General features: G+C 37.1%; 1 protein-coding gene across 5 annotated transcripts in view; it reads left to right on the top strand.

Moving 5' to 3' along the window:
- The window catches only part of METTL15 (methyltransferase 15, mitochondrial 12S rRNA N4-cytidine), a 217,425-nt gene that overhangs the window by 103,735 nt on the left and 86,996 nt on the right, over window positions 1-26,694 (top strand). For all 5 annotated transcript variants that reach the window (XM_070383634.1, XM_005890673.3, XM_070383631.1 and 2 more), the window contains one exon: window positions 844-980. In XM_070383634.1, coding sequence (XP_070239735.1) covers window positions 844-980 — 137 coding nt within the window. The remainder of the gene's footprint in view (window positions 1-843; window positions 981-26,694) is intronic.

Below are 26,694 nucleotides of genomic sequence, written 5' to 3'. Positions count from 1 at the left end.
ACCCTAGATCAGGGAATGACTACCCATTCTAGTATTCTTGCCTGAAGAATTCTATGGACAGAGAAGCCTGACAGGATACAGTCCATGGGTTCGCAAAGAGTTAGACACGACTGAGCGACTTTCACTTTAAATGAGAAGTTATGTGTCACCTTACCAATTAGGTAGATATTGGGATATCTTCTTCTAAACCTTCTTTTTCTTTCTAAACTCTGGAAAAGTCTAGACACAGTGGAATTTTAAGTGACATTTCCAGGGCAATATAGCTCCTTAGTGGCAAAGATAGAATTTATCACAGATGTTTTGACTTAAGCCCTGGGCTTTTTCCTGGTCTAATTTGTTAATTAAATATTTGTCCTATGACTACTGTTAGGTATAATCTCTCTCTCTCCTTGAATATCTTTATGCTTAATATGAAGTGTTTAGAGAAACTGTGATAAAGTGAGTCACGCCAATTGTAAACTGTTTGCAAATGATGAGAAATTGTTGGAAATATTTTTAGCCAGGAGCTTGAAAGCATTGAAAAACTGGCAGCACAACACAATGGCCAGTATGACCTCATGGGAGGAAATGTAAATTTGTCATGAACTGGCCAGCCTATGACAAAAATTATTATTTTGTTGATACTCTGACAAATTCTTTTGCACTGATCAGTCATAATTGATCCAAACTTTATGTAAAATAAATTGAACTCTAGGCAAAAATAAATATATTAATAATAGTATAATTATTTTTCTATTTGCTATCAAATCTTAAAAGCATTATGTGTGTTTAGAAATAAAGTAAGCTGGCAAGAATAAATTTTGTTCTTACTAAGTGGTAATTTTCTCTTTCTGTGTTGGCTAGGTTTTCCTAGATATGACATTTGGTTCAGGAGGACACACAAGAGCCATTCTACAGAAGGAGCCAGATATTACTCTGTATGCATTAGACAGAGACCCAACAGCATATGCAATAGCTGAACAGCTTTCAGAATTGTACCCGTAAGTAATACTCCTGTATAGACATTTAATTTTGTTGCTCAGTATCAGTTTCTTGGTTTACTGTTTGGAATTTGTTTTCCCTTGTATGATGTTATACTTAATGAAATATTTCCTCCCTTTTTATACAAAAATAATTGATGTAAGTGATATTTTTAGCACCACTTAAAAATATTACTGCATTTATCCTTTGTAAATAAGTATAAATACAAAAAATTATTTTTGGCAGATATTTGAAGATGTGTTGAAATCCATCCTTCAATAGTATTTTGCCAGATAACCCATACTTCAAAAACATTTAAAAAATATTTTATTTATAGTTTCTAAGAATTTAGGGGAGTAAATAAGTATGTAAAAATTCTGTAGAATTCATGAGGTTACATACATCAATGTAATGCAATTTTCTTTGAAATCTTTTGGCAGTTCACAAATAAATTTAGACCTTTCTATCCCTCTGTCAAAAATAGTGAGCATTTATGGTAGAACTTGAAAAAAAATTTAAGGTTATTGTCTTTATAAGTCATAAAAGCATTTTCCTTTAGAGAAAAACATTTGAATCAATGAGTTATGTCCTTTTGCCATGTTGCTATCAGGCTGTAAAAGACAAATATCCTGGAATTTAGATGGCCATCTCCAAATATGTAAAGGGCTCTTTTCTGTAATGGGGAGTTGTTCTCTTCTGCTAAGCTCCAGAGACTGAAAAAAAAAAAAAATAGATGAAAATTTTAGAGGTAAATTGTGACTGGACATAGAGTTTTTACGAGTTGTAGCTGTCCAACAATGAAAAGGTCTCTGGTGAAATAGCGAAAGTAAGACCATGGAAAGGTTTAATCACAGGCTAAAGTTAGAAAGTTGGATTGCAAATCTAGAAGAGTCTTTTCAACCTCTCTCAGGTCCCAGACTCTTTGCAAATCTAGGTGATTACATCTCCCAATATAAATATAGGTAAATAAATATACCTAGATTTTTGTTTGCAAGATCACAGTGTTTGTGAAGTCCCTAGAAACCTATTTGACCCCAGGTTCCTTATTTCTAACAGAAATATGAGGGTGAGTTTTTATGGCACAGTATTTTTTTTTAATCATTCTTTCATTTTAAGCAAAGTAACTTAAAATGCACCATCTTGAAGTCTTGTACTGGAGCATTCATATTTGTGAAACTTTTTAGGAGTTTACTTGATTATGATCTGAATATTTATAGAATGAATATAGGTCTCCATTATATATCACTAGCATAGACAGCCTGGTTCTCTTAGATATTATTGTTTCTAACAGTGGTGATTCCCAAGGTCTCTTATTCTTCCAGACACTCTAATTTCTTAAATGGAATCTCAAGACTGTATTCTTTTTGCAGTTTACAAATGTGGAAACTATTAGCTATGCCTATTAGCTTGCTAAAAGGCACATATGACTTAATAGTTACAGAGATGGGATGTATATTTTGCCCATCACCCAATAATCTCATTTTATTAAATTATAGTACCTTATCTCAAATTTTATTGAGTTTTTTTTTTTTTGGTTCATCCACAAAGTAATTCCCTTTAAAAAATTAAACAACAAAAAGATAAATCAAAATAAAGCAGAAAGAGATAATTCAGCTCAGTTCACTTCAGTCACTCAATGGTGTCCAACTCTTTGCGACCCCATGGACTGCAGCATGCCAGGTTTTCCTGTCCATCACCAACTCCCAGAACTTGCTCAAGCTCATGTCCATTGAGTCGGTGATGCCATCCAACCATCTCGTCCTCTGTTGTCCCCTTCTCCTCCTGCCTTCAGTCTTTCCCAGCATCAGGGTCTTTTCCAATGTCAGTTCTTTGCAACAGGTGACCAAAGTATTGGAGCTTCCGCATCAGTTCTTCCAGTGAATATTCAGGGTTCATCTCCCCGCAGTCCAAGGGACTGTCAAGTCTTCTCCAACACCACAGTTCAAAAGCATCAATTCTTCGGTGCTCAACTTTATGGTTCAGCTCTCACATCCATACATGACTACTGGAAAAACCATAGCTTGGACTAGATGGAGTTTTGTTGGCAAAGTAATGTCTCTGCTTTTTAATATGCTGTCTAGGTTGGTCATAGCTTTTCTTTCAAGGAGCAAGTGTCTTTTAAGTTCATGGCTGTAGTCACCATCTGCAGTGATTTTGGAGCCCAAGAAAATAAAGTCTGTCATTGTTTCCCCATCTATTTGCCATGAAGTGATGGGACCAGATGCCATGATTTTAGTTTTTTAAATGTTTGAGCTTTAAGCCAACTTTTTAACTCTCCTCTTTCACTTTCATCAAGAGGCTCTTTAGTTCCGCTTCACTTTCTGCCTTAAGGGTGGTGTCATCTGCCTATCTGAGGTTATTGATATGTATCCCGGCAATCTTGATTCCAGCTTGTGCTTCTTCCAGCTCAGTGTTTCTCATGATATAGTCTGCATGCTGCTGCTGCTGCTAAGTCTCTTCAGTCGTGTCCGACTCTGTGCAACCCCATAGACGGCAGCCCACCAGGCTCCCCCGTCCCTGGGATTCTCCAGGCAAGAACACTGGAGTGGGTTGCCATTTCCTTCTCCAATGCATGAAAGTGAAAAGTGAAAGTGAAGTCGCTTAGTCGTGTCCGACTCTTCACAACCCCATAGACTGCAGCCTACCAGGCTCCTCTGCCCATGGGATTTTCCAGGCAAGAGTACTGGGGTGGGGTGCCATTGCCTTCTCCGTTACTCTGCATAGCCATGGCCTAATAGGATTAAATTCAAGAATACAAGTATGGCTTCATGTCATACAGTCAATGACAGGTTGATAAGTATCACAAGAATCAAATAGCTGTTGTGATTAAAATGTCAAATACTTTTAGATGTAAGCAGGGCATCTCTCAGGCTTCCCTGGTAGCTCAGCTGGTAAAGAATCTGCCTGCAGTGCAGAAGACCTACGTTTGACCCTTGGGTAGGGAAGATCCCTGGAGGAGGGCATGGCAACCTACTCCAGTATTCTTGCCTGGAGAATTGCCATGGACAGAGGAGCCTGGCGGGCTACAGTTTATGGGGTCACAAAGAGTTGGACACAATTGAGCGACTAAGCACAGCACAACACAGGTTCTCTCTGACTTGAGGCCCTTATGACCTGCACGTGCCATTTCACAAATTCTTTCAGTGTAAAGATATTCAGTATGCCAAGGTGCCATAGTCTAAGATAACTTTTCCTGAACCCTATTAATATTTATCAAATAGAGTTCTCTCAAAATCGATAAGACAACAAATTCCAATTTCAAAAGTAGACTAATAATAGAAGGGTCAATCACTAAACATCAGTGTGTGAAAAGATGCTCCACAAAAGTAGCCGTGAAAAGGGAAATGAAATTAAAATAATACTGGTATAAAACTTTATACGTAGTAAACTGGAAGACAGTAGTTTTAAAAATGAGGATATGGGGGAAAGGATTCTTATTTTTCATGGGTATCTTTTAATATTAAAAAATAAATAAGCTGCTTAGAATCTATTACATCTAAATAAAAGAAGCAGTATCTAAAGAAACATATCCATAGGCTTATTACAGACTTTGTGTATGCATTTTTGTATGTCTAATCATAGAGAACTTGAGAAAGAAGAAATTAATAGTAGAGAGAGGTACAGAGAAAGGGAAAGTAATAGTTAAGAAAAACAAGAACAGATAAATGATCACCATCCCTGCATAACTATGTAAAGTAGAAAAAGCTAAGTGATACTATATATTATTTATAAATATATATCTCCAATTATAGTTATAGTATAAAATGTACATAATGAAGATAAACACACATTTGGGCTAGGGATTACTTCTGGGGATAATGGATAAATGGGTGGATGGTTGGTTGGAAGGATGGACAGATGAGATAAATTGATCATATTCTTAAAAATACATCTATAATTACAACATATAGTAAAGTATGCAAAACGGAAACATTCTGTCATTTCAATGTGCATATCTTTTGAGGAATTAATTTCTTTCTCTCTTTTATTTATTTAGTTTGCTGTTGTCAAAGAGTAGCCTATGCTTCTTAAAAATCCCAAGTTCTTCACTCTGTTAAAACTAAGTCAAAAATAGAAACTCACATTTTCACACACACACAAAAACAAACAAACAAAAAAAAAACTAAGCAATTCACAGGAAAGCTGAATTTTAGGCTAACTCATTTTAGCACTTTCAGAAAAGATGACATGTCAGATCACCTGTTGTTTGAAAACTGAAACTTTTCCCTTGCCTCTGAGGACTGTACAAGAGGAAACACATTAAAATTGGAGCATTGGGGTGTTAGCTGACTTTTACCACAGTGGAAGATGGATGTTGGAAGACAGTTGTTTTTAAACATTTTTTTTTTCTGAATTTAGAGTTAATATGTGCTCTGCATATTGAGTTTAGAGAATATAGACATGTATAAAGAAAATAAAAATTATAATTGATTGCATCATTTGACTGTAGGTAAGGTCCGTCTAGTCAAGGCTATGGTTTTTCCTGTGGTCATGTATGGATGTGAGAGTTGGACTGTGAAGAAAGCTGAGTGCCGAAGAATTGATGCTTTTGAACCGTGGTGTTGGAGAAGACTCTTGAGAGTCCGTTGGACTGCAAGGAGATCCAACCAGTCCATTCTGAAGGAGATCAGCCCTGGGATTTCTTTGGAAGGAGTGATGCTAAAGCTGAAACTCCAGTGCTTTGGCCACCTCATGCGAAGAGTTGACTCATTGGAAAAGACTCTGATGCTGGGAGGGATTGGGGGCAGGAGGAGAAGGGGACGAGAGAGGATGAGATGGCTGGATGGCATCACTGACTCGATGGACGTGAGTCTGAATGAACTCTGGGAGTTGGTGATGGACAGGGAGGCCTGACGTGCTGCGATTCATGGGGTTGCAAAGAGTTGGACACGACTGAGCGACTGGACTGAACTGAACTGAAAGGAGTTACTGAGCAACTGAACTGAACTGAACTGAAAGGAGTTATGGTGCTTCCCGGCTTGCTCAGTGGTAGAGAATCCACCTGCCAGTGCAGGAGATGCAGGTTCAATCCCTGGCTCTAGAAGATCCTTCAGGAGGAAATAGCAACCCACTCCAATATTCTTCTGTGGAAAATCCACTAGACAGAGGAGCCTGGCAGACTACAGTCTAGGAGTCACCAAGAGTCAGACATAAATTAGTGACTAACAAACAACAACAACAACAAAAACTAAATTATAAAAATACAACAAGCTGTTGCATTCAATAGTTTGTAAAAGTAGATATTCTTATGGGGTAAATGTATATAGAAAAGTACACAGAAAAAAATTAAACTGACTTGTTAAACTACCACCTAAGTAGTAATGATTTTGTATATTTCATTCCACCTTTTTAATTGCTAGTGTTTCATTATATGTATTATTTCTTTTGTGACCTTTTGATTTTTTTTTTTTTTGCTTTTTATACCTTTAAAGCTTTGAATATCTTGGCCAAGTTTAAAAACCATTTTGATGAATTGTAGTAAATACATAATAAAGTATTGACATCTTTACTCTGCATCCCAATCCAGAAGCATGATATATTTTTCCACAGATCATAGTATTTGTGTTTCTGACTAATATTTTTTCTTAATTAAAATGACAAAGTACAGAAAAGTGCTGAGAAGTAAATTAAAATAATTCATAGTCCATGACCACCAAAATAAGCAGCAACTTAGTTTACTAGAATTCTAATATAGTCTTATCTTGATCCATATTACTGCTATTCTGAGTCTTTCTGTACTATTTTATTTTAGGTGTATTTCCATTAAACAACAAATACCAGATGTACTTTGTGTAAACAAATCTGAGCATATTTTCTGTAAAGGGTAATTAAATGAGGAGAAGCTTACTCTTTCTATGTCATCTTGTCTTACACTTTCTATTTTTGTGTTTTATTGAAATTTTCTTCAGCATTTACATTTTCTCTTGTCCATTGTCAATGTATATATATTTGTCTTTGCCTTTTCTCTAGCTATTTTGACAACAATTAAATTTTTTTTTCAATTTACTACTGACTGATGTCAATATTTTTTAAGATTCAGTTCAGTTCAGTTCAGTCACTCATTTGTGTCTGACTCTGCGACCCCATGGACACCAGCACACCAGGCCTCCCTGTCCATCGCCAACTCCTGGAGTTTACTCAAACTCATGTCCATTGAGTCAATGATGCCATCCAACCATCTCCTCCTCTGTCGTCCCCTTCTCCTCCTGCCTTCAATCTTTCCCAGCATCAAGGTCTTTTCAAATGAGACAGTTCTTCACATCAGGTGGCCAAAATATTGAAGTTTCAACTTCAGCCTCAGTCCTGCCAGTGAATATTCAGGACTGATTTCCTTTAGGATGGACTAGTTGGATCTCCTTACAGTCCAGGGGACTCTCAAGAGTCTTCTCCAAAACCACAGTTTAAAAACATCAGTTCTTCAGTGCACAGCTTTCTTTATAGTCGAACTCTCACATACACATGTGACTATTGGAAAAACCATAGCTTTGACTAGATGGACTTTTGTTGGCAAAGTAATGTCTCTGCTTTTTAGTATGCTGTCTAGGTTGGTCATAACTTTTCTTCCAAGGAATAATTGTCTTTTAATTTCATGGCTATAGTCACCATCTGCAGTGATTTTGGAGCCCAAGAAAATAGTCTGTTATTGTTTCCACTGTTTGCCCATCTATTTGCCATGAAGTGATGGGACCAAATACCATGATCTTAGTTTTCTGTTGTTGAGTTTTAAGCCAACTTTTTAACTCTCCTCTTTAACTTTCAACAAGAGGCTCTTTATTATTATTATTTTTTTTTTCAAGAGGCTCTTTAGTTCTTCACATTTTGCCATAATGGTGGTGTCATCTGCATATCTGAGGTTACTGATATTTCTCCTGGCAATCTTGATTCCAGCTTGTGCTTCATCTAGCATAGCGTTTCTCATGATGTACTCTGCATGTAAGTTAAATAAGCAGGGTGACAATATACAGCATTGATGTTCTCTTTTCCTTATTTGAACCAGTCTGTTGTTCCATGTCCAGTTCTAACTGTTGCTTCCTGACTTGCATAAGATTTCTCAAGAGGCAGGTCAGGTGGTCTGGTATTCCTATCTCTTGAAGAATTTTCCACAGTTTGTTGTGATCCATACAGTCAAAGGCTTTGGTATAGTCAGTAAAGCAGAAATAGATGTTTTTCTGGAACTGTCTTGCTTTTTCGATGATCCAACAGATGTTGGCCATTTGATCTCTGGTTCCTCTGCCTTTTCTAAATCCAGTTTGAACATCTGAACATTCACGGTTCATGTACTGTTGAAGCCTGGCTTGGAGAATTTTGAGCATTACTTTACCAGCATTGGTCAAACAGGAGATGGCAAGAGTGAACAACAACATTTTAGGAATCAGCAAACTAAAATCGACTGCAATGGTGAATTTAACTCAGATGACCATTATAGCTACTACTGTGGGCAAGAATTCCTTAGAAGAAATGGAGTAGCCATCATAGTCAACAAAACAGTCTGAAATGCAGTACTTGGATGCAGTCTCAAAAGTGACAGAATGATCTCTGTTCATTTCCAAGGCAAACCATTTAATATCACAGTAATCCAAGTCTATGCCCCAACCAGTAATGCTGAAGAAGCTGAACTTGTACAGTTCTATGAAGACATACAAGACCTTCTAGAACTAACACCCAAAAAAGATGTCCTTTCATGATAGGAGATTGCACATTTTTTAGGATTAAAGTACTTAAACATTGTTTATTGTTAACTATGCAAAAAGAAACATTTATTGGTTAACCACCCCAGGTAAAGTGAGAACTTACTAGTCTAATTTTTTGCTTCCTATTCTTTTCCTAGATCATGGCTTTTAAAATATTATTTTGGCTTTTAAACATTAATATCTACTATTATGATAATTATCAGATTGCATGTGCATTGTTTGGCAGTAATATCTAAAATTAATTATACCTAAATTGACTTTATTCATTTTAATGCATCCAACTAATCTTTTTATAATACTGTAAATTCCATTTTGAGTTCTTTATATAGGCTCAGTTCTCTACCAATTGATTACATCTTAGTTTTTCTATAAATTTGCAAAAGGGAAACATCTGTGTATTTGTTTCCCTGAGACTGTGTTACTAATGCTTTCTTACATGGGTAATAGTTTATTTAGTGTAACACTTTGGAAGTTGTGTAGATACTAGTCTTTTTTGGTTAGTTTCTTGCTTGTAGTGTTGTTTGTCTAATCTTACCTTTGATAAGAGATATTAATATTTTTCCTATATTCTCACATCCTTGAGGAGCATTATGTTATTAATAGTATTTGAACTTCCAGTGTTTTGTTTGTTTTCAGAAAAAATAAGTATCAGTAACTGGATTTTTGTGTGGTTTGTTCTATGATCATTAACTTGGAAGGTTACAGGTGTATTTACTTACAGGATGTGATCTCTTCTAAATTATGCATATCATCTGTTCAAGTTGTGTAGTCTGTTCTGTAGCACTTGAATTTTACCATTTACCTTCTTGGCCAACGTTTCTTATTTTTCATTAAATTTGAACAGGATATCCTGGCAAAGGCAAGTTTTGGCTTCAGGCTCACTGCTTGGGTTCTTGCTACCACACTATTTTATATATACCTGTAAATATATAAAACAGCAATTTAGTCACATTCAGTAGCAGAGTCCAAACTCAATCCCAGGCATTTTGTCTCCAGGACCAATGTAAAAATCACGTGAAAGAAATATACTGTCTTCTTAAATAACTCTATCTACCTAAAATTTAGAGTGCAAGGATAAGATATGAGACACAGTTATTATTAATCTTACTAACCAGAAGAAGTTAGTTATGCTATGATTGTCAAAGTGAAAGAATTTTTATAAATATAAACAAGCATTAAAAAAAGACAACTTGGAAAAATTAACTAGATCTTTTTGAACTGTTGAAGATGGTATGTCACCGCTTCAGTCTTTTTGGTAATATAAACATTACCAAAATAGAATCTTGCATTTTGCCCCACTGGATACTTTTAAATATAACCTTTATGTAAGGGATATCAATCTTTACAAGGTGTTTTAGGAAATGAAAGTACTTGACTGTCTGGTTTACTAAACGTTCAGTTCTGAAGCCTGGAGAAAAACATACATTGTACTAAGTAACTTTCAGGCAATCTGACAGTTCTAATGGTTTCAAGAGGATTAGGAAATATAGTCCTTGCCTTCACAGAGTTTTGTTGTTGTTTAGTTGTTAAGTCATGTCCAACTTTTTCTGACCCCATGGATTGTAGCCTGCCTGGCCCCTCTGTCCATTACAATGAAGCAAAACAGATAGCACACAAATAATTCCACTATTTGTAATTTAAAGACAATTGTTTTTATGTCTTAGAATGAATATAGTATGTTTTAAGAGAAATATGAGTACAATATGTTCTGAGAGTGATATGTTCTTATCTAGTCTAGAACATCTTGAAAGGCCACCTGAGTATGTGCATTTAAGTCAGAATCTGAAGTAGTGACTGGTAGCTCAGTAAAGAGTGGGGGGTGGTGAAGAAGGAGGGAGCATTTGTAGTAGTGAGAACAGAATATTTAAAGATCTTCAGCAGGAAAGAGACTGTTGTATTACTGAAGGGACTGTAAAGTGAACAGTGTGAGTGGATGATAGTAAGTGTGGCTAGAGAAGTAAGCTAGTGCCAAACCATAGGACCTGATTAAAGCTTTTAAATTTTAACAGCAATGAATGGGCAGCAGTGAAAGAAAGAACTGATATAATCATATTTGCTTTAAGAGATTATTCTGCCTGCTGAATGAAGACTAGGTTGGAGAAGGGTAAAACTGAAATGAATTCAGTAAGACTGGCACAGTGGTAAAGAATCCACCTGCCAGTGCAGGGGTCACAGGAGACGTGGGTTCTGTCCCTGGGTTGGGAAGACCCTCTGGAATAGAAAATGGCAACCCACTCCAGTATACTTGCCTGGAAAATTCCATACAAAGAGGAGCCTGGTGGGCTACAGTCCATCTGGTCACAAAGAGTTGGACACGACTGAGAAACTGAGCTCACACTGAGACCATTTAGAAGGCTAGGAATTGCCACTCTACCTGGAAGCTGATGGTGATTGAGGCTTATATAGAGTTTTTTTTTCCTTATCTTCCTATTAAAATTTTGCTTTGCTTTAATGATCCCTAGCATCCCATTCCCATTTTGATAGCATTCTAAAAATAATTCATTCCAAAGTAAAATTATGTTGCGTGCTTACAGGTGAAACTGATGTTAATATTGTGGCACTAAATTTTAAAAGACCCTTCAAGTATTCCCACTTCTGTGACTTGACCAATATAAGGAAGAAGAAAAAGGATAAGTACATTCAGTCCTGCCATTTTCCTAATTCCTGCCGAGTATTTGCATTCTCACTGAAGACTTTCAGTAGTTTTAATTCCTCCAGAATCTGCTCCACCTCTTGTCACTCTGGGAGAATGGCATCAGCCAGGAAACAGTCATTCAATTGTTGAGTGAGTGGGCCCAGGCACTAGTCTTCTTTAACTATTTCCTTTCACTCACCCCTTGTGTGTAATCAGCAGTGATGGTCATTTAGTTCTCCCTCAAGTCTTGGTAACTTAAATATTTAACCTCTGTTTTTCTTCTTATTATAAAGTTCTACAGCCAGACTGCTTCTTTTTTTTTTTTTTTTTTTTATCACAGCTCTAATTTTCTCACTGAAAAACTGGATAAATTACTTGACCTCTCTGTTTCTTAGTTTTCTCCTCTTTAAAATAGGGATAATAATAGTATCTACTTCCTAGGAATGTTGTGAGGATTAGACTTAGATAGTATAGTGTATTCTTTTAGAGAATACATGAAATCATTTTTTGGGGTCTTAGTCAACATTTTATGGAGTGGAATGGAATAGAATAGAAAATATATTACATAATGGAAGTTAAGTATCATTTCCATGTATGTGTGTTTGTGTGTATGGGCTTCCCAAGTGGTGCTTGTGATAAAGAACCCGCCTACCAGTGCAGGTAGATGCAAGATACATGGGTTCGATCCCTGGGTCAGGAAGATCCCCTGGAATAGGAAATGGCAACCCACTCCAGTATTCTTTCCTAGGAACTCCCACGGAGAGGAGCCTGCTGTCCATAAGGTTGCACAGAGTCGGACATGACTGACGCAACTTAGCACACACATGCATATATGCATATTTTATATTTTTGTATATGGGATTTCAGTTGAATCATATTTCTATGTATCTTGATCAAAAAATTTTTAAAACTACCTATCCTAATATGGCTCTGTTCTACATATTTGTTCACATTGTGTACTAAATGTTCATTGAAGACAGAAATACATTTGTCTAATGTATGTTCATACCCCTAGAACCTAGGTCTGCTTGGAATATATTAATATGTGTAAGCTAGTAAGTTTTTATGATTCAAACAAAACACAAACCAATGTGTAGATGACAGTTACACTTTCCAGGATCCTGTTGCCTGGAAATCCCAATTTGCCTGGAGAATTGGAAGCCCCTGAAAACTGCCTTCTCTTAACCTGTACTTTGCTTGACTGTTTTGCAATGAATGAAACAGATGTGAAATGTAGACACTGACTGTGAACAAAGGACATATAGTTGGGGAGTGGAATTGAGTTTCAGAGTAAGAGATGTCTGTAGTCAAAATATTTACAGTGTATACTGCTGAATTGTATACTTTCAAAGGGTGAATATTACAGTAAGTGAGTTTCATCTCAATTTTTAAAATTATGATTGCTTTTAGATTTAGATCTTTTAATTTAGATTTTTATGAGATAAGTGCCTTATGGCAGAAAGCAAAGAAGAACTAAAGAACCTCTTGAAAGTGAAAGAGGAGTGAAAAAGGTGGCTTAAAACACAACATTCAGACTAAGATCATGGCATCTGGTCCCATCACTTCATGGCAAATAGATGGGGAAACAGTGGAAACAGTGACAGACTTTATTTTTGGGGGTTCCAAAATCACTGCAGATGGTGACTGCAGCCATGAAATTAAAAGACGCTTGCTCCTTGGAAGAAAAGCTATGACCAACCTAGACAGCATATTAAAAAGCAGAGACATTACTTTGCCAACAAAGATCTGTCTAGTCAAGGTTATGGTTTTTCCAGTAGTCATGTATGGATGTGAGAGTTGGACTACAAAGAAAGCTGAGCACCAAAGAATTGATGCTTTTGAACTGTGGTGTTGGAGAAGACTCTTGAGAGTTCCTTGGACTGCAAGGAGATCCAACCAGTCTATCCTAAAGAAAATCAGTCCTGAATATTCATTGGAAGGACTGATGATGAAGTTGAAGTTCCAATATTTTGGCTACCTGATGCGAAGAGCTGACTCATTTGAAAAGACCCTGATGCTGGGAAAGATTGAAGGCAGGGAGAGAAGGGGACGACAGAGGAGGAGATGGTTGGATGGCATCACTGACTCAATGGACATGAGTTTAAGTAAACTCTGGGAGTTGGTGCTGGACAGGGAGGCCTGGCGTGCTGCGGTCCATGGGGTCACAGAGAGTTGGACACAACTGAGCGAATGAACTGAACTGAACTGACGTGACTAAAACATTTTAATCAAATAATTAAAAAATTTATAGTATATGAAAGTAATTTAACTTTTCTTCTTATTGGGGATTATGATAGTATCTTAGAAAAGGGATGATGGACAGGCTCAAAAAGGTATTTTATCCTAGATTTACTAAATGGACTGCTTTTCTCAGTTTTCTTTGTCAATCCTTACTCTTCTGATTTACTACCAGTTGTGCTAAATACTCTCCATTTGTCTTTAGATCTCCTCTCTGCCCTTGATCCCAGGAAGATGACTTTTACAGATATATCAACATTTGTTTCCTGACTTCTGATTGGGTTCAGCAAATTAGTGAAAGGGGCAGAAAATCAGAACACAGAGGAGATAAGGTCTGAGTGTGTCTTAGCAGTGACCACATTCGTCTTCAGACTTCATTGTTCACAGGCCTCTTCTACGTAACTGCTCTGGCTCTTGAGAATTTCAGTCACTGCTTTTCGCCCTTAACTCTTCACCTCTTAGCTTTAGGATACTTCTCACATCCTTTTTTGTCTCTCCTTAAATTAGTCATGTGTTTGTAAATAGTCTCTTTATTAAACTTTTCAGTTACCCTGCTTGGATGGTTTTTCTTTTTTTTTTTTTCCTTGCCAGAGCCTTGGTGGACTCACAAGATCTGTGAACCTTCTTTGTCTCTATCTGGATCCTTCCCCCTTGAACTCTTCTGGATATGACATATGACAGATATCCAACTATATCCAGATATGTACTGCTGGAAAAGCAGTCTGGATTTTGGAATCAAACACTCCTGTTTTGGAGTCTTAGTTCTGCCTCTTTCCAGCTGGATTTAAAAAGCGTGACTTAAGGTTTCTGAGTTTTTATTCTCATCTGTAAAATGAGTTCCTACTCACACACACCTCATGGTGTGTTATGAGGATTAACTAAAATTATGTAATTAAATACTTTTGCATAAAATTTATAAATATTAGCTATGTTTCCCAGGTGGCTCAGAGATTAGAGCATCTGTGTGCAATGTGGGAGACCTGGGTTCGATCCCTGGGTCGGGAAGATCCCCTGGAGAAGGAAATGGCAACCCACTCCAGTATTCTTACCTGGAGAATCCCATGGATGGAGGAGCCTGGTGAGCTACAGTCCGTGGGGTCGCAAAGAGTCGGACACGACTGAGCGACTTCACTTACTTACTTATGGTTTCTTTGTTATAATAATTATTATAGAAGACAGTATTATTGTCATTGTTCAGTCATGTCTGACTCTCTGTGACCCCATGGTCTAAAGCAGGCCAGCCTCCCTGTCCTTCACCATCTCCCGAAGTTTGCCTAAGTTCATGATCACTGAATCAGTGATGCCGTCCAGCCATCTCATCCTCTGACACCTTCTTTTCCTTCTGCTGTCCATCTTTCTCAGCTTCAGGCAGTTTTCCTGTGAGTTGTCTGTTTTCATCAGATGACAAAATACTGGAGCCTCAGCTTCAGCATCAGTCCTTCCAGTGAATATTCAGGGTTGATCTTCCTGAAGATTGACTGGTTTGATCTCCTTTCTGTCCAACGGACTTTCAGGAGTCTTCTCCAGCACCACAGTTCAAAGACATCAAGTATTTGGTGTTCTGCCTTCCGTATGGTCCAACTCTCACAACCATACGTGACCACTGGGAAGACCATGGCCTTGACTATATGGACCTTTGTTGGCAGAGTAATGTCTCTGCTTTTCAACGCACTGTCTAGGTTTGCCATCGCTTTCCTGCCAAGAAGCAAGTCTTCTGATTTCATGGCTGCAGTCACCATCTGCAGTGATTTTGGAGCACAAGAAGAGGAAATCTGTTAACTGCTTTCACCTTTTCACCTTCTCTTTGCCATGCAGTAATGGGGCGGATGCCATGATCTTAGTTTTTTTTAATATTAGTCTTAAGCCAGCTCTTTCACTCTCCTTCTTCACCCTCAGCAAGAAGCTCTTTAGTTCCTTTTCACTTTCTGCCATTAAAGTGGTATCATCTGCATATCTGAAGTTGTTGATGTTTTTCCTGTCTGTTTTGATTCCAGCTTGTAACTCATCCAGCCCGGCGTGTCTCATGATGTGCTCAGCGTACAGGTTAAACAAACAGGGTGACAGCAGACAGTCCTGTCTTGCTTCCTTCTCGATCTTGAACCAATCAGTTGTTCCATACAGGGTTCTAACCGTTGCTTCTTTACCTGTATCCAGGTTTCTCAGGAGACAGGTAAGATGGTCTGGTATTTCCATTTTTCTAAGAGCTTTCCATAGTTTGTCATGATCGACACAGAGGCTTCGGCATAGTCCGTGAAACAGATGAATGTTTTTCTGAAATGCCCTTGCTTTTTCTATATATAATCCAGTGAATGTTGTCAATTTGATCTCTAGGTCCTCTTCCATTTCTAAACCCATAATGATGACAACAATTAGTATAATCACATATTATTATCTTATCTTATATGATTATATATGATTATAATAATTATTATCATCATTATTCTAAGATCCTGAGAAATTTCATTGGTGTATTCCAAGATGATTGGCTCTTATTTCCAGTCTCTATCTGCTTGGTTCCTTAACATGGATCTATCGGAGTTGGTTTAAAATTTACAGTAAGGGACTGTATCCAACATTCCTCATGATGCAAAGTGTTTTATTACAGGCTCTCTTTCCCACTGTCACTGTTCCAGTGAACTGTATTATTGTCTTCCTCTCCCTCCCACCCAGACTTACTGTTTGTAAGTTTTGATTTCTCCATCAACTCTTGGCTTCAGGCCAAAATAACTAATATTTATGAATGTCACCAACCAATCAGAAAAATTTCCTATATGTCTCCTGTTCTTTGGCTTTCTCCTTCTTTATTCGTAAGTTGCTGGTTTCCCGGAAGCTACTTTTTCCTCATTAAAGAAGGTTGAAGGTTTTTCTGTATTTAATTTTTAGTCCCTTCTTATTCTGAAGGGACTAAAAATTGGGATTCCCTGGTGGCTCAGAGGATAAAGCATCTGCTTGCAATGCAGGAGACCCAGGTTCGATCCCTGGGTTGGGAAGATCCCCTGGAGAAGGAAATGGCAGCCCACTCCAGTATTCTTGGCTGGAGAATCCCATGGACAGAAGAGCCTGGCGGGCTACAGTCCACGGGGTCGCAAAGAGTCGGACACAACTGAGCGACTTCACCTTCACCTTCTTATTCTGAAACCTGAAAATACAGGAAGGCTGATTCTTCCTGAGTTTTGAGTTGCTTTCATTTTCTGTAGGTTTAAGTTCTTATTATTTAACTTATTGCTGGCATAAGTAGACAGTCTGCAAGTGTTTATTTCAGATAAACTCTTTGGTGGTGGTTTTCCGACAATACAAACTTAACTGTAGATGTGTGTAGACCTATATAATTAGCATCTCCACACCCATTCCCAAATAATATTATAGATTTATTTCTTCAGTTAGAATATTTGATTTAAAGCTTACAAAACCGATTCATGGAAGTCAACATGTATATTTGAAATGCAAATGGTGTTTTGTATTATCATAACTATGTGAAAATGAATTACCTCTTCACAAACTTAAGATAATCCATTTTTATTGCCTACGTCATTTGAACATAACCATATGGTACCAGGATAAGAATAGCAGCTTGTTCAGCACAAGAGTGACTATACCTAGAAAGACTTCATTTTATTTTATCTTGTATAAGCAATACATATTTAGAGACATATTTTATTACATATGAGAAAATTTTAGTAAAACCCTTTATGTTTGGGCTTCTGAGTTATTAAAAGAATGAAAACAATAGTTGTATTTTCTCTAACATCATAAACTAATTAAATCAAAATACATTTGCTGTAATTATATGTATAATCCTCCTGTTCTCTACACCCCCACTTTTGTCTGATATTTAAAGTAAAACTGAAACAAACAGCTGCTGGATTGGATTATCTGCTTTAGTATTTTATTCTTGTTTCCTGAGAGAATGCAATCTAAATTTAATGCACAATTCAACATTCATTTTAGTGCCTGCTGTGTATAGGGAAATAGGCTGGGGATTGGGAATGCTCAGAAGCCCAAGATTAGGGCACTGTGTCTCTGTACCACAAGAGACAGCTAATTATCAAATATACAGGTGAACCACTAGTGAGATCAGGTAGATAAATCTCCTGGAAGGGAAAATATCAAATGCATTCTAAACTCAACCTTACATTATTTTTGGAATATCTGTTCTTATTTTTGCTTTAAATATTGTTTGTTGCTCATTTAGTTCAAGAAACTATTTTGGAGGAGATATTAAACTGTGTTCTGGAAATATAGCTCAGTAAAAAGAGCAATATAATCTCTTTCTACTTTACCATGAATGATAGATACTAAACAGGAATTTACAATACAGAGTATTGAGTGCCAGGACTCTTAGATATTGTGGAAATAAGCTTATAAAGTATGGAAGAACTTACTCTATGTTATTTAAATAAAATGCCATTGTTATTGATATTTATGAGGAGGAGGGATACACATTATATAGGACATATTATGGACATTTCATAGGACAAGTGAAATGTTTGTAATAACAAAATGTCACCGATCAAATTAAATAAGCTATTCAAGTAATACTTCCATACAGCAGGCTTTATTCCATATTAAAATTATTAAAGTTTTTCAATGATGAACCATAGCTTTCCAGATAGAGTTAAACTTCTTGGCTTACCATAGGAGGCCATTGAGCATTTGACCTCTGTCATTTCTCTAAATTTATTTCCTGTGACTCCACACCAGTCTCCTTATACCTTCCATGATGTATTAAACTACTTTTACATAATAAATGCATCGTGTTTTGTCCTACCACTCTCTATGTCTACATGCTGTTCATCAGTATTTACCCCACTTATCTTTCAAGACTAAGTACCTTGTCCTTTAGGAAGTCCTCAGTGGCTTCCCAGTTTGATTTAATATCCTTCTTCTATCCCCTTATTATACCCTTTGCAATCTTTATCCAGGCTCTTAACACATTATTCTGTTGGTTTACACCCATATGGTATACTCTGTAAGGCATGACTGTGTCTTACCTGACTTTGTATCTTCCAAATTTTGTAGCAGATACTGGATTAAGGTCATATGGATAGATAGATTAATGAATGATGATTTTCCATTTTCTGCATCAAATGTGTAAAATAAAAAATTAGATGCAGTTTACTGAGTTTATCTCGCTTTCTACTTTCACAATGTAAATCAGATCAGATCAGATCAGTCGCTCAGTCGTGTCCGACTCTTTGCGACCCATGAATCGCAGCACGCCAGGCCTCCCTGTCTATCACCAACTCCCGGAGTCCACTCAGACTCACGTCCATCGAGTCAGTGATGCCATCCAGCCATCTCATCCTCTGTCGTCCCCTTCTCCTCTTGCCCCCAATCCCTCCCAGCATCAGAGTCTTTTCCAATGAGTCAACTCTTCACATGAGGTGGCCAAAGTACTGGAGTTTCAGCTTTAGCGTCATTCCTTCCAAAGAAATCCCAGGGCTGATCTCCTTCAGAATGGACTGGTTGGATCTCCTTGCAGTCCAAGGGACTCTCAAGAGTCTTCTCCAACACCACAGTTCAAAAGCATCAATTCTTCGGCGCTCAGCCTTCTTCACAGTCCAACTCTGTAAATAGCATTTCCATAATGTAAATAGAACTTGTAAAATCTCCAGACCACTATTTAAAGTAATGTTGTTAGTCTAGATCTAGGTTCCAAAGAGAATTAAGGGGCTAACTGCAGACTCAACTCCTCATTAAATACAGTTTTTCTCACAGAAATAAACTTTGATTAAATATAGTATACCTTCCAATGAACTCAGAGCCCTTATTACTAGCTTTTACTATATAAAAACCACTTGAGGTCCTGCACACCTAAGGAACCTCTATGAGAATATACATATTCCCATTATGTCTTTAGATACTATATGTTGTAAGAAACTTTATTCCATCCTCTACTCATGGTATTCTGTTTTCCTTTCACTGAAATTGAAAAATTCAGATTTAAAATGTCAAACCCCTGAAAACAAAAATAATCATATCTTTGAAGGAAAAAAAGCTAATTGTATGACAGTAAATTGTCATGTAATAATTGAGGCTCTCAGGAGACATAGAATAATGTAGAAAATATTTTTTGTATTAACACCCTTACTTATTTTATATCTTAGAGAATTATTTTTCTTATCAGCAAGTATATTAAAAGGAACATATTGTGTGCAATGTGTAGGCTCAGCGTAGGATTTTCTGCATGAAAATTTTGTGATGATATTGGTTAATTGCTAGATTTCAGGCACCTTTCTAACCTTTTTTTAGTGGGTGTGAAAGGGTTTATTTGTAAGAGATATTGCCACTGACAGAATTTTATCTTTTTCTCATGGAATCTCAACAGCAATTCCCATGTTAAGAGGCATCCCCAGAAAGCTCGTCAAAGGATTTCCACCCACACTCTGAATATCTAACAGGGCTTGACCCATTTTTTTCTCCTTATTAAGGTAGCAGCATACGCATCATGAGGAAAAATAGAATAAGAACTAGTCTAAGCTTGGAATTTCAAAGTTTTGTACCTGTATGGAAGGAATTCAAGTGGAAACCAAAATTAGTCTTTATTTCTTATTATATCCCTAATAACAATCTAAATTTCTCACATTAAGGAACCACATCTGGTATTATGAATATGGTTTTAAGTGGTTTAAAATTTATATTTATATTATCAAATGAAATGAGTATAAATACCCCAAAAGGAGCACATTATAAGTCAAGAATACTTCTTTGTACTTATTTTTATAACACAAAGTATTTTTTGTAAACCACTTTACTGAAGGATGAATGACATTTTAAAACCTGTACGTATTAGACATATACAACTTGATGAATTTGGAGATAAGTATGCATCCCTGAAAACATCACCACAATCTGTGCCATAAGCATATTCATTACCTCGAAAGGTTTATTTCCATTTATTTATTTATTATTATTATTCTGTGATAAGAATACTTAACATAAGATCCACCCTCCTAGCAAACTTCAAAGTATGTAATACAATATTGTTTACCAGAGGATCTGTGCTGCACAGTAGATGTCTAAGACTTACTTTTCCTGTGTAACTGAAACTTTGTTCCCTTTGCCTAATATTGCCCCAATTACCCTTTCCCCTAGAACCTGGCAACCACCATTCTCCTCTCTGCTTCTGACTATTTTAGATTAGGACACAAAGTATTTGCCTTACTGATTAAATAATGTAGATAGTAGTAATTAAAAGCAGACTAAAACTTTGAATATTAATATTAGAATTCTTTAAAAGCAAGTAAAATAATAGAGAATAAGTAAAAATATTTTAAAAATAATTTTGCTCATATAAATAATTACATCTAGATATTAAATTTCTATATCCATCTGAACCATAAAGCTCTTCCCCCATCCGCACCCTGCGGCATACAAATACTCATATACATTGTGGATGATTTCTTTTTAACCTGAAGAATGAAAGTCTCTTTGGAAGGCAAGACCACCTGCAGTTTTTTCCTCCCGTTAGCTATGTGACTTTGGTAATTTACTCTGTCAGTCACATCATCTTCATGATGAATGAAGTATCATAAGTGAGAAAATAATGCCTAATTATTTAAATAAATCTTAACTATTGTTACCATAGCAGTTGAATCTTCTGTTTTTATTATTTTGGAGGCAGTCTCCAAGTTAACATTCAAGTACAAATACGTAAGTCGTGTATTCACTTCTCTGTTATAGTTATTCCATCATCTGTCTAGATTCAGTGTTGAACTTCTTTTTCCATTCTTACTTGGATTTACCCAAGTAATGTTTTCACCTGCTCCACCTTCCAACTCTACCAAAACTCCTCCTATCACAGACACCAGTGATATCCACATGACCAAATTCAATGGTGAATTCTAATTTCTTACTTGAACTGTCAGCATCATGTGATGCCGTTTCCCACTTCCTCCTCCTTCAAACTATATTATTTGGATCCTTTTGCTTTTCTCCTCCCTGTTAGTTCAGTTAAGTTCAGTTGCTCAGTCGTATCTGACTTTCTGCAGTCCCATGGACTGCAGCATGTCAGGCTTCCCTGTCCATCACCAACTCCCGGAGCTTACTCAAACTCATGTCCATAGTATTGGTAATGCCATCCAACCATCTCATCCTCTGTCATCCCCTTCTCCTGCCTTCAGTCTTTTCCAGCATCAGGGTCTTTTCAAATGAGTCAGCTCTTCGTATCAGGTGGCCAAAGTATTGGAGTTTCAGCTTCAGCAACAGTCCTTCCAGTGAATATTCAGATTTCCTTTAGGATTGACTGGTTGGATCTCCTTGCAGTCTAAGGGACTCTCAAGAGTCTTCTCCAACACCACAGTTCAAAAGCATCAGTCCTTTGGCGCTCAGCTTTCTTTATAGTCCAACTCTCACATCCATTCATGACTACTGGAAAAACCATAGCTTTGATAGATGGACCTTTGTTGGCAAAGTAATGTCTCTGCTTTTTAATATGCTGTCTAGGTTGGTCATAGCTTTTCTTCCAAGGAGCAAGGGTCTTTTAATTTCATGGCTGCAATCACCATCTGCAGTGATTTTGGAGCTCCCCCCAAATAAAGTCTGTCATTGTTTCCATTGTTTGCCCATCTATTTGCCATGAAGTGATGGGACCAGATGCCATGATCTTAGTCTTAATGTTGAGTTTTAAGCCAACTCTTTCACTCTCCTCCTTCACTTTCATCAAGAACCTCTTTAGTTCTTCTCAAACTCCTTTAGAAGTTCCTTCTTACCTTCCCATTATATTTATGCTTCTCTGGGGATCATTCTGCAGGCCTCTTTTCTATTTACACTGACTCCCTCAGTAATCTTATTCAGTCTCAGAGCTTTTAAAACTATCTACCCATTGTTGACTCTTGTATTTTTATCTCTAGACATTTTCCTCCAATTGCTTAGTCAACATTTCTACTTGGCTGTCTAATAGAAATTGCAAATCTAACACATCCAAAGCTCTTGATCTTCCCCTTAAAACCTGCTTTGCCTTGAATCTAACCATCTGTTAAGGGCGATTGTATTTTTCTATTTGTTCAGGCAAAATAAAATACATTTTTTAATTTGAAAAAAGAATCTTCTCTCTTTTTTATTTGCAATACAATTTCCACTAGAAATCCTGTATATACATAAACTTTGGCCCCATTTACCACCTTAGCAATACCATGCCAGATCAGTTTGCCATCATCTCCTAGTTTCATTACCAGGACAAGTTTTCCTTTTTTAAAAACAAATTTGATCATTCCAGTCTGCTCTGTGCGCACCTCCATTTTACTTTTGGGACCAGGGACCAGACTTGATCACTCAAGAGCTTTTGTGTAGCAGAGTTTTATAAAAGTATGAAAAGGAACAGAAAAAGCTTCTGACATAGATATCAGAAGGGGAACAGAGAGTGCCCCTACTCACTAGTCTTATCAAGGCCTTATATACTTTTACCAGACCCACTCCCACAACATACATCTTAAATTAACAAGGTTGAAACTAACAATAGAAAGGTATTACCAGACCCACTTCCACGATATAAGTCTTAAAATAACAAGATTAGTCAGAAAGTTCTTGTTAGGAAGAAACATCCTTGAGCACGATACTTTGTTGTATTGACTAGGACAAAGCAATGTAGAAAAAAAATGTTTGTCCTTTTCTTCTTGAGAGCACCAGACACCTTTCTCCTTCTGGAAAGCTCCGGACTCCTTTCTCCTCCTAGGGAACCCTGGACTCCTTATCAACCTATGTAGGAATTGACTCTCTCACCTCCTTTCTATTTCAGTATTCCAAGTGTGCTTGAAACAATTAGAGAGAGATGAGTGAAAAGATATGTTTGAGAAAGTTGGTGATAAAATGGTAGAGAACATTATTAATTTGCTGATGCATCCCAAACTTGAAAAACAATAAAAGCCAAATGGAATTATTTAGCAAGATAAATATCAGAAAGCAAAAGGTATATTTTGAAGGAATTTATCAGATTTCTCAAAATAGTAATATACTCTGGAAATGTTATTGTTCATTCTCTATGTGTGTTTAACTCTTTGTGACCCCATGGACTGCAGCACGCAGTCTTTCACTATCTCCTGGAGTTTTCTCAAATTCATGTCCATTGAGTCCATGATGCTGTCTAACCATCTCATCGTCTGCTGCCCACCTCTCCTTTAACCTTCAGTCTTTCACAGGATCAAGGTCTTTTCCAACGAGTCAGCTCATCTCATCAGGTGACCAAAGTATTGGAGTTTCAGCTTCAGCTCTGGAAATTGTATTCTTGAAATAGCATTCTAGAAACATGATAATTTGCTCATTTGTTCAACATATATCTGTTGAACCCCTACAATGTGCCAGGCACTTTTCTCTGTGCGTGGGCTAAATCAGTGAACAAATCAGACAAAGAGCCCTGCCCCCATGGAAGTTAATCCTAGCAGCGGACAACATATAATAAATAAAAGTAAATTGTCTATGTGAGAAATGTGATAGGTACCCTGGAAAAATACCAGAACAGAACAAAGGGGATTGAGAATGTGGGGGAATGTAAACAAAGCTAGTTGCTGTTTTCAGTAGGGTAAAGAGGGTCTCATTAGGAATGGGACATTTGAGCAGAGATGCAGAAAGCATTAGATATTAGCACACAATAGGTCTGAGAGAATGAGCATTGACAAGCAGCAGCAGCCAGGGCAGGGCAAAGGCATGAAGGTTATACCACACATGCCCGATGTGTTTAGGGAAAAGCAAGGAAGTCCATATGGGAAGTAGATAATGAGCAAGTAACAGTTCAGAGTAAGAGATGATGTCAGAAGGCCAATAGATGGGAGGGAGGGTGGTGGTGCTCACATGACAGATCAGGCAGAGCTTTGTGGGCAGTTGTAAGAGCTTTGACTTTCATTCTGAGTAAAATGGAAAGTCATTGCAGATTTTGAGCACAGGAATGAATGACATTGTCTGACATGTTTTCAAAGCATCACTCTGGCTGCTATGTTGAGAGTACTCTCAAGGGGCCAAGGGCAGAAATAAGGAAGCTAAGACAGAGAGCTATTAAAATAATATCAATAAAACTGTTTAAAATTGCATTTTTCACTAGAATTGTGAGAATGTCAGAACCAAGTACTTGATAGAAGAGCACTAATATGTATGTTTTAGCATGCACTTGTTTGTCAATTGTTCTTAGATATTCATATCAAAATTCTTGTTACTATATTTAGATTTATTGATTTCCTCTCATGCTTTGCACCATCTCTACCCTGGAGTATGAGCAACTCAAAGACAGAAATGATGTCTTATTCACCTCTGTATTCTCGGTGCTCAAAATTTGTTTTTTGAACTAGAACATCTCAAATATACTGTTAATATGCAAAAAATTATCCTAGAAAGAGAGCTAAAGTTTACTTCCAAATAGTAAACTTTAGTCAGTGATAATTTAGACAGCATCATCCTAGAATATAAAAATGCTCATTTCTTCAAATGTAAGAAAAAGGATTTCATCAGGTTGTAAAGTTGTGTGGTATTTTCCTTTTCTGTGTTTGCTCATTATATTATTGCTTTTTACTTTCATCAGTGTCTTTCCTTTTTTTTTTTTTTTTGTAGATAAAATTTTAGTTTTACCTTATTTAAACTCTCTATAACTATTTTATTTCCAAGAGATAAAATAGATATTTTTTTAAAAAACCAAAACAGTCTTGAAGAATTAGGGGAAAGGACCTCTAGAGATCTGACTGGTGATTTTCAAAATGTTCCCTGTAAAGCCTGGAGTTTCTCTGAGGCTGCTCTAAGACTGAGAACCGGATCTCACAGATCTAGCCCAGCCTCCTGTAAGAGTTGGTTACTGGCAGACACCAAATTTCTTACATTGTTTTCTAGACATCATGTTACTCTAATAACTTTGTTAACCTAGGTTGAGTGAGTGCTTGTTCTTCTGAAAGAGGCAACGTGGCTTAAGCTTAATGGACAAAAATAATTACACGTAGTTTTATGATTTCTTTACTAATCGGAGACCTTATTGAGAAAAAAATATAATTCTGTGCCACAGTTAAAGGATAAGAAGAAGCAGTGTGGTAATAAGAGGAGGGAGGGGGGTTTGGGTTGGGGACCACGTGTATACCTGTGGTGGATTCATGTTGATGTATGGCAAAACCAATACAATATTGTAAAGTAATTAACCTCCAATTAAAATAAATAAATTTATATTAAAAAAATAGTATATTTTAAAACTTGCATTCTAGAGGGATTTTGGATGATTTTGAAAATAAATGCCAAAGAGTAGTTCCTAAAATGTATGACGTTTTGATATCATCACTGGTGTAAGTGGAGCAGTCTCCTTGCAGATGTGCTTCAAGTGGAGTATTAAGTTAGCTACAGAAGTATTGCTGTGTTTAGAATTAGTCTCATGATTTCTTTTGGTCACACTTTTTCTCTCTTAGCAATAGAAGTTTATGCAATATGGTATTTGGTACAGTTAAAATAGTTCAAGAGGGAAAGAATATCTAAAAACATAAACCAGTGTGTTTATCTCTGAATTGCTACAATTGTAGACCCTTTTATCTTCCTATCTGATTTAATAAAATGATATATATCATACTGTTAACATTTCAGCTACTTTTTTGAGAGGGAAAATGTTTTATTCTAGTTTCCTTCCATTGATTTTACAGCATTCAAATGCTGAAGCAAATTTTAATATTTTAATATTAAGGTTATTTCAAATTAAGAATAGCACTCTGGGATCTCCAGGTAGGTTATAGTAGCAATATATAAAATAAGTCATTAATTTTCCTGACCATTGAAAGCTCATCCTAACTATGCATGTGCTAAGTCACTTCTGTCTTGTGCAACTCTGTGTGACCCTGTGGACTGTAGCCTGCCAACCTCTTCTGTCCATGGGCTTCTCCAGGCAAGAATACTGGAATGGGTTTGCCATGCCCTCCTCCAGGGGAATCTTCCCGACCCAGGGATCGAACCTGCTTCTCTTACATCTCCTACATTAGGAGGTGGGTTCTTTACCACTAGCACCACCTGGGAAGCCCTAACTATGTATCAGTTTCAGTTCAGTTCAGTCGTGTCCGACTCTTTGTGACCCCCTGGACTGCAGCATGCCAGGCCTCCCTGTCCATCACCAACTCCCAGAGTTTACTCAAACTCATGTCCATTGAGTCAGTGGTGCCATCCAACCATCTCATCCTCTGTCGTCCCCTTCTTCTCCTGCCTTCAATCTTTCCGAGCATCAGG

Source organism: Bos mutus, chromosome 15, assembly GCF_027580195.1.
Source record: "Bos mutus isolate GX-2022 chromosome 15, NWIPB_WYAK_1.1, whole genome shotgun sequence".
Classification (NCBI taxonomy): domain Eukaryota; kingdom Metazoa; phylum Chordata; class Mammalia; order Artiodactyla; family Bovidae; genus Bos; species Bos mutus.
The sequence above is the reverse complement of the archived record's forward strand: the minus strand, read 5'-3'. Positions and strand labels throughout refer to the sequence as shown.